This window comes from Magnolia sinica, chromosome 12 (genome assembly GCF_029962835.1).
Source record: "Magnolia sinica isolate HGM2019 chromosome 12, MsV1, whole genome shotgun sequence".
NCBI lineage: Eukaryota > Viridiplantae > Streptophyta > Magnoliopsida > Magnoliales > Magnoliaceae > Magnolia > Magnolia sinica.
Window position 1 is genome coordinate 63,642,718 of NC_080584.1, and position 9,569 is coordinate 63,652,286.

Consider the following 9,569-nt stretch of genomic DNA (forward strand, 5'->3'; position numbering starts at 1 on the left):
GTTAAAGACTTTAGTCTCAGTTTTTAACCTTTTTAGCCACAATTTTGAACTGAGGCTAAAGGTTTATTTTCTTGTAGTGAGCTTACAAAACAAAGTGGGACGTCAGATATAATGCTTATTGCCAACAATGGTATTCTACTCTAAATTATAAAATAAATAATTTTTTTTATAATCTTGATTATGATATATTAGTATTATGAATATAATCATTTAAGGTGTTACACTCCGAACTTGGAAACCCAGCGCATGAAACTCCCGATTGCCGAATCCAGTGCTGACAGCCTCAACATAAAATTTTTTGTAAAGGAGAATAACCATAAGCAAAACCAAGTTACAGAAACATCATCACATATCCACTACTATCGACAGTTGAATACAGTGCTGAAAGGAAATACGTGAATATAATAAAATCTCCACAAAGCTTGGCATCCACGCACCTGCCTTAATGTTATTGTAACCTAATGACACCAGCACGCAACGGTCGTGCATAAGTTTACAAGAAGCTTAGAGGGTGGTGTATGTGTGTGCAATATATGTGCCAAGCATATAAATATCAGAGTAAGCAGAAATACTGGTAAGTCCATAAATGTCATCTACCTTATCCAGGCTATGCAATGCAAGGAGATAATAAGGCAAAGTCATATACTAAGAAAGCAATGTAGATCGGCTATACAATGCAGAGACATAATAGGCCAAATATCATATACTGAGGAAGCAATGCAATATGCAAATCCTGATGAGTCCATGAATACCGTCAGTTGTATCTAGGCCAGGCAATGCAGAAATATAGTAAACCAAATGTCTTATGCTGAGGGTGCAATGCAATATGCAATACAAAAGAAATGATAAAGCTGAAGTGTGTAGTCGGGATAATAGTACGTGGTATCGCAAGTTCTGGGGTTCATCATAAGGGACTTCTATCCAAACTAGTCTCATACCTAAATTTTAATAGCTATAGACTCAATGTGGTAGACTCTTAATCTTAGGTTGGTCGCGCGCCAACCGAAATCTTGGCCATTGCGAAGGTACATATAATGGTCTGGTTGTGCACCACTAGCCTGAGTGGATAGTGAATGAATGAATGAGTCAAATGCTGAGTGCGCAACTCCTATTCAGTAAGTCCACATATCAGTACCGTACATCTCTGAAATTATCACTGGGGTCTAGTACACTCCAAACTGGCTGCTGCCCCTCCCAGCCGAGCAGCCCAGCAAGTAGAAAAGACTTTACTACCCGTTTGGACAGTAGTCTACTAATATCTACTCGACTCATCGATAGCGGACCCATTCTCCGAGCTGGTCAAATTCAGCCTAGCTTTGCCCACTATATGCCACATTCCCTTCCAACTGACCTCGATATAGTGGGAGACGCGGCCTACTAGTATTCGGCATTCGAACGCTCATATATCCACTCGATCTAGATATTAGAGCATCCCCTGGCCACGGGGGTTTAGGAACTTTCACCCATGGACATCAAACATGCCCAAGTGCTAAAACCAAATATTTCTGGTGTCCCATCGGGCCATTCACAATATACCTATGGAGGTCACAGCCCCGATGCCGTTAGGGCGTAAAGTGATCATGTCACACAAAACATGAATCATACCATCCAATCATGCATCAAATCTGCGCGTATCGCGCGATCATGTAGGGCAACTCCGTCTTACAAGGAGTCTCATAATTATCTCAGCCCAAAGGCATATGCTATAATCAATCATCCCTCATAACAGGCATACCAAGGATGCGTATGAGCATATATCATGATGTTATACTAAGCATGTATCATGCAATTATGTGCATATAATACATAGCATATAGGGATTCATATGCATCATCAATATCATGGCCTTTGTCCAATACTATCATTATACATGTCCTAGGCATTAGTTATCTATCATGCATAAGGTCATCCTTACGTCCACCAACCTCATTTATTTATCATTATCCATGCATCAAGTAAAATATGGTTATCTTATCCACATTATCATCACGATAATCAATACGTGCATTATTATCACTTGGATATCAAGCATGGTGGTCAACTAGCATGTTTTGTCATCATGCATACGAAATATCATCATCATTATCATAAGGATCATTTTCACTTCATGATTAACATGAACAATGTCATAAGTACTATAAATAATTACTTATCCATCATCAATGCATATGCTATAATTCACCACCCATTAAATCATATCTATCATTTCAACCAACAACTCACCATCATCATTATCATATTACCATACATGTATCATCGTCTCGTCCATCACTAGGTGTAACATCCTGGATTTTCACTGTTTTGAATTTCCAAAAAATCCTTGAAATTTTTTTATATTAATTAACTTATAATATCACTTAATGACCATTATCATTCAATGTTAGTCTATACATGGGTGGTACCAGTAAGAACCGCACAAGTCTGATTAATCAACCGTAGGAAGCCAACGAATCTGCCTGGATCTTGACTAATAGACCAAATCAACCTCATTACTCCTTTAGCCTAAAACCGACGGTTCAGAGTAATCATGACCAAATCTCCACTTTCACTAGTCATAAATGGGTCACACTATGAACATCGTTGATCCAAACCCTAATCATTGCCCATGAGAAATCTCACCACCAAATTCATTCCAGAAATGTCCCGATTCTCCGAACAAGCTCTAGACCGCTCGTTGGTGAGCTACTAGTTCCAAAACTATAGAATAAGGTCTGTCGGGCTTGACGTCCATCGCGGGAGTCGGACCTGGGTACTATCCAGAACCGCTCAACTTGAACTAAAGGACGAGTGCATGAGAAGTGCAAATACCCTAAAGGAAGAAGTTGAAACTTAAGTGATTTGGGTCGTCCACTCTTATGCAAAGTTGAGAATTTCGGACCGTCGGTTTACGACCAAACTTCTCACGTAGAGTAAGGATATTTCCCTGCTCATATCCGTATAGCCGCGGCCTCGATCGACTATCGGTGACCGTTGAACAGACTTCTAATCATATCTGTCGATCGGCGCATCCAAATGGCGGGCCGATCATATCCATATGTAGATCATCATTAGGGCCAACTATCCTACGGTATATATCGACTTGTACACCCCATAGTGGGCCCTAGTGGTTAGAAAGATTCTCTTATAGGGCTAGTATGGTAAAAACGTAGCCATTGGGGCCATTTACACCAAATCTGACACTATAAAAAGGCCTCATATGGGCACCCCGTCTCCCCATACGAATTTGCCTTAGAGAAGAGAAAGAGGAGAAAAGAGGAGAAAGAGAGAAGGAGAGAAGGAAGAAGGGAGAGAAAGGTGGGCCTAAGGGAGGTGAGATCTAGAAATCCCTCTTCCCTTTCCTCAAGAAATCCCACATTCACAAATACAAGCAATTTTCATCCGATTGGGGAGGTAAGCACCCATCATTTTTGTAATCATTTGTGTTGAGCTAGGATTTGTATGAAATCCTAACATGCAAGTGCATTGTCTTAGAATTCTGACCGATCAACATCGAGTTCGGCGCTTCTAGGTCGTTTTCCAAGATCTCAACGATCCATAGGTGCGGAGTATTATCCTTAGGTGGCCTAGCACCGATTATAGTAGGAGTTTAATGATTTTGTTTGTTAGGTGTGATGTATTGAAGAATCTAGAGAAAACCTAGGGATGACATGTTGTTCAATTGTATGAATTGCATGTTTATTTCTCTTTGATGTTAATCTTGCCTCTCTCATGATCTAGTGTATGGATGATTACATGCTCATGTTTGGTTGATTTCTTTTTCTCATATGTGTTGTTTCATATTGTGTATGATTCATTTGCTCTTATGTATTTGATCCCTTGAGGTGTAGGAAGTGCTTAACTTCCTCACCAACTCACACCACACACATACACCTTATTCATGATATTAATAGTTTACTTGCTAGAGAAATTTGAATTGTATGTTGAGCAACATGAGAACATGGTGTTGAATATGCTTAATGTTACATTGGAGTTGGCATGCTATGAATCACTATTCCTACCCTTGGGTTGGTCAGGAACATGAGGAGAGCGAAGGTGGTTCCGTTGGTAGGATCACCTTGAGGCTAAACCCATGGGTTTGGGCGAGTGCGTGTGGGCGGCAGTAGTTAGACTACATGGGTCGCTTGTACCCGATGTCGTTCCACCACGTACTTACCTGGGCTCGTGCGGTTTAGTTCACGGGCTGACCCACCTGGTTTGTTAACCTTGTTTGCTCACATATGTATGGAAACTGGAATACCCTACCACCATTGTAGCCCATCGATAACGAATTGAATATCGATCTACTGTCTCATGAGCCGGGCATGGTGGAATGGGACACTGTGTCCGAGCTGTCGGCTTATGCTGGGGTGACGCGCCTCCCCGTAGTGACCACGAGCGATCCCACATTCAGCACCCCCCATGTGTTTGAAGTCGGGGATGGGGGAAACCTGACGGGGTCAAGGATCGCGGGGTCTCGGCCTCACACGTTGGGGGGCCTTGGCCTCGCAACCAATTCAGGGCATTGATACGTGGGGTGTATCAGTTTTCCCAACCTGCTGGATGAAAGAACTTAACTAAAAACTTAATTAACATTATCATCGCATCGCATTAGTTAGGTTGGCGACTCGGCAGTCGAGGTCGCTCTAAGGGAGTGTTGACATGCACGATCGTTAGACGGAGTCGCTTGAGAGAGTGTTGTGGTGAGGGCATGCATCATATCATCTATCATGCATATGCATTAATAAGATTAGTTAGGTTTTTATGGATGATTGCTTTTCATTAAATTCATAATATAATTGATGCCTGATGTAACTTAAGATTAATAGCACCCACTGAGTTGATCACTCACTCCCACTCTGGGCGGTGTTTTAAAACACCAACCAGACTCTTCAGTAGTTGCAGGTGACGCCGAGTATGAGGAGCCTTGCGGCGTGAGCTTGGATGAGGAGGACGAGTTGTCCTATCTCCAGTTGATGAGCGGTTCGCCGCAGAGTTTGCAAATGGACTTGGATCGCTGAGTGTTGGACTTAGCTCATCATTCCTTTTGGATATATTTTTGTGATTTTGTTAGGCAACGCCTTGTGCGACCCGTTTGTATTAATTTGGACTTGTATATATTCAGACTCATTCATCTCAGTAGACTAGTTGTGATTGTACTTCATGTTCCAAGTGATTCCACGCTGCGCAATTAAACTTGATTAAACAGAAACAAATAAAAATCGAATATAAGTGATGTCCTGGAACTCGGGAGTCGAGCGTATGCACGACCCCCAATTTTCAGGGCGTTACACTAGGTGTATCCTACTAAACTAAGCACACTAGTATGATTATCAGATATAAATAATAACCGACCTAAATACATGATAGGGTCCACAGAAGGACGGCGGATCTAATCCAAAACATCGAGATTAGATCTAAACAGTGGATATACTAACCTGATACCATAGATTCTTCCATCTACAGCAAGGGGTGATGAAACACTCACCCATAGATAGTGGACAATCTAGGTGTCATACTACATCAAGGATAGACCTCATGGGGTGAGTTTAATGGGCATAAAACAAAGGCAGTCAAGAGGATGAGCCTACGTACAGTAAGTGGGCTTCCTCACCCACTCTATCATGTAATAACTGGGCCTTCCTATGGGGGGCCCGATATGAAAACAAGGTGGGCTTTGGTGCGGTCCATACATCTAGGACTATGTGTCCTTGCCAAACGGATCGGGTAGCCCACTCATCATCTAAGTGGGCCTTGGGTTTGGTAACTGAGCTTGGTCAAACACGTGTATCTAGGTGGACCACATTTCCTATGGAAGGCCCGGTATGACCACAAGATGGGTCCCAAGGTTTTAGTCCTACAGGGTATGGCGGGAAGCATCATTATCAATGGGGGCCCAATGGTTTGGGTTAGCCCAACAAGGTAAGGTGGAAATTACTACATCATTGTGGACCCAACGGTTTGGGATAACCCAATAAGGAAATTGGGTGACACTAACATTAATAGGGGCCCAATGGTTTGGGAGGGCCCAATAAGGGAAAATGGGTATCATTGACATTAATGGGGATCCAACGATTAGGGGTAGCCTAATAAGAGAAGATGGAAATGTGCTTAATAATGGGCCTTATGGAGGTTTACAAGGTGAACATTTAACCACCATTGCCTCCTAGAGTGCGGCCCACTATAGAAACTATCTCACAATGGGGCCCATGACCCTTACAATAGCTAGAAAATAAATGGGCAGCATTCATGTTATCTCATACATCATGGTGGGTTTCAAGGGACGGCCCATGGTCTACATATATCAAGGTGGGCTACATGGGGCAGCCCATAGCCCAAAAAATAAATGGTCAGGGAAGACATACAACACATGCATGCTGGTGGGCCTCATGGGGCAGCCCATATACTCTATAAAATGGTTGGGCAGGGTGTATAACACATATATATCATAGTGGGCTTACAAACAGCCCACACAGTCCAGCACAATAGATGGGTAGCTCATGCATTAAAATGGGCTCTAAGGTTGGATGTCCAGCCCATCTGGGCCTGCTGGATGTCCAAAAATCTGGACTGTCTGGTCCTTAATCCATTCAGATGGAAGGTGGGCCTTACAAGGCACAAATGGGGCCCATGGTCTCAGAAAATAGATGCTTAGTATGTATGCATTACACCTTCAACCTGGTGGGCCTCACAGCCTCATAATATACAACTACAAACAACAATATAGGGCCTTCGCTGGACGTCCATCCCTCCTAACTTCTTGGGCCTGCTGGGGTCCAGTAGGTGGTCAATTTGGATGGAATACGTAGCTCACGGTGGCCCATATATATATCAGAGTGGGCCATACCAGATGAATGACATGAATACAACACATATATCAGGGTGGGCCTGCTGCTGGACGGTCAGTTCAGCAGCGTCCCAGCCCTGCTGGACATCCCAAATGGATGGACAATGGGCTAAACATTACATAAGGTGGGCCCCACTTGCAAACGTCCCACCAGAAGGTGGGCCCTGTCCAAGTGGCCACAAAAGGAGGAATGACGTGGGTACAATACAAACATCAAAGTGGGTCCAGCAGCTTGGACGGCCAGCCTTGCTGGACGCTGGCCCTGCCTTTAGGTTGGGCCCAGGGACTGCTGGACATGGGGGAATGGATGGATGATGTGCGTGCATGCACATGCAGCAAGGTGGGATCCACATCAGTGGGCTACCCCTCCTCTAAAGATCAGGCTGATGTTTATATTTTCCCATCATCCAAGCCTGCTGGACGGTGCCAACATGCTAGACCGTCCAGCTCGGTTAGGCCCACACCAGTGTGGCCTCCCATGGTTAGAAGGTGTGGATTCAACGATACATCAAGGTAGGGTCCACACATCAGTGGGCCACTCCACTCCCATCAAAAATCAAGCTCAAATAGGGGACTTTGCTCCATCCAGATGGTCAGTAATGTGGGCTTGGAAACTGGGCAGCAACATGTTGCTGCATGGTACAGCCCACAAATTGTTGGACGGGTGGATATAGATCACATTGATCAAGGTAGGGTCCACCTGGATGGGCCGCACAACATCTGAATCAAGTGGATATTTGTATTTTCCACTCATCAGCCTGAGTGGTCATCTAACCCATGCAGGCCTAAACAGCCAGCAATATGGGCCACTGGACATCCAGCAACCTGGACAACAGGAACATCCCTGTTGCTGGACGATCTGGATGTTGTGCACACATCAGGTGGGCCACAAAAAGATGGAAAAGAGATAGAGAGAAGGAACGAGAGAGACGTGAGGCGGGAGAGCTCCGCAACTATAAGCTCCCCTAGAGCTCTACAATACATAAATCATGTGTGGTCCCAAAAACAGGTGGGCCTAAATCAGAAGATCAGGTGGGGAATCCTATTCCCACCACAAAATCAAGGCCTAGATGACCATTAATAAGTTGAATAACAAGAAAACATCATGATGGGGTCCATGGAGAATGGTCACATCATGGCACATGCATTCATCTCAAAGTGGGCCATCGGCCACACCTAGAGACCAAGATGGGATCCCCGTGCAAGAAAATGAAAAGATCCATGTAAGGAGCACCTACCTCTCTTACTTCTTCCCTTGTATGCTCAAGCTTCTATGGAGCTCCTTCAATGGTGGAGATGGGATTTAGAAGGTTGGATTGAGTGGGATTTAGCTAGGAAGGGGGCTGGAAATGTTGGGTTTTTCTCTCCTTGCTTGGACGTCCAAGGCCTCCTTGGGTTGCAAATGAGGAAGATGGGAGAGAATGGGATGGAGAGATGAGTATATGCAAGTAATCATGAGTTTGTAAGGTCATCATTGCATTGTAAGGTCATCAATCATAATACCGCCATGCTTTGGTAATATGACATGGGGGGACTTCTCAACTTTTGTTGTCTCTCCATGGATTTACGGTTTCAATCCAGGCATCGAGCTGCCTGGATACCATATTGAAGTTACAATGCCTTTTATGGTTGGACGTCTGATAAAAGATGAGGAAGAAGTGGAGTTTATAACAAAGAAGAGGTCTGAAACTTACAAGGGCGGCATTCTTGACCTTATGTCTGGCGTAGATCTGTCATGGAACCAGTTAGCAGGTGAAATCCCACCTGAAATTGGACATCTAATGGCTACTCATGCATTGAACTTGTCCCACAATCAATTGAGTGGACCAATTCCAGAAACCTTCTCAAATCTAAAACAGATTGAGAGCTTGGACCTTTCTCGCAATAGATTGAGCGGGGAGATTCCTCCTCAACTAACTGAGCTCAACTTCTTATCTGTATTCAACGTCTCTCACAATAACTTATCCGGCGTCCTACCGGACATGATGAAGGGGCAGTTTGGCACCTTTGGAGAAACCAGCTACGAAGGCAATCCCCTACTCTTTGGACCACCACTGAAGAGTTGCTTCTCCACTTCTCCACTACCACCTTCAATACCAACAACGTCAGGCGACGAGGATGATGGATATGACATAATCTTCTATGCATGTTTTTCGGTGTCATGCACTATGTCGTTCTTGCTTTTCATAGCACTTCTCTACATCAACCGCTATTGGAGAGGTCTATTCTTCTATTTCGTTGATGCATGTATCTATTCATGCTATTATTTTGCTTTAGACAACTACTATTTTGCCTTAGACAACCTTCGGAAGGTTTTCACCCGGCCACGCGCATAACCTTCAAGTCAGATCAGTTTCTCCCTGTAACTCTTATTGTAAGACAATAATAATCATGTTTATGCATGGCATGGCTTTTATTTCAACTCATGTTTCCATCGCTTCTTTGTTTGGTTGTGCAAGTGAACTGAAGTATGCGGTTGCACGCTAGGGGAGACTCCCACATATGCTTGATAGTGTGAGATAAGAATCATTCGTTAAATTGCCCAACCACACATGTCATGTATGATCCGAATATTTCTTAAGGGAATCCGGATCCTCTTCAGGTGCTCTGCAGCATGCACCATTTGAAATCCAAGTCAGTCATTAGGCAGTCCCCACCACATTTGGAATCGACCAAAAGTAAAACAGATACATTCTTCCTTGTCTGGCCATTGCATATACACGATGAGGCTGTAAGATGCAGTCTT

At 43.9% G+C, this 9,569-nt stretch overlaps 1 protein-coding gene across 1 annotated transcript; it reads left to right on the top strand.

Annotated features, from left to right (window-relative positions):
- The first annotated feature begins 8,343 nt into the window (after positions 1–8,343).
- Positions 8,344–9,245, top strand: LOC131220158 (cuscuta receptor 1-like). Its single transcript, XM_058215124.1, has one exon. The coding sequence runs from the start codon at positions 8,344–8,346 to the stop codon at positions 9,157–9,159; it is 816 nt and encodes a 271-aa protein (XP_058071107.1). The 3' UTR covers positions 9,160–9,245.
- Positions 9,246–9,569: the final 324 nt, after the last annotated feature.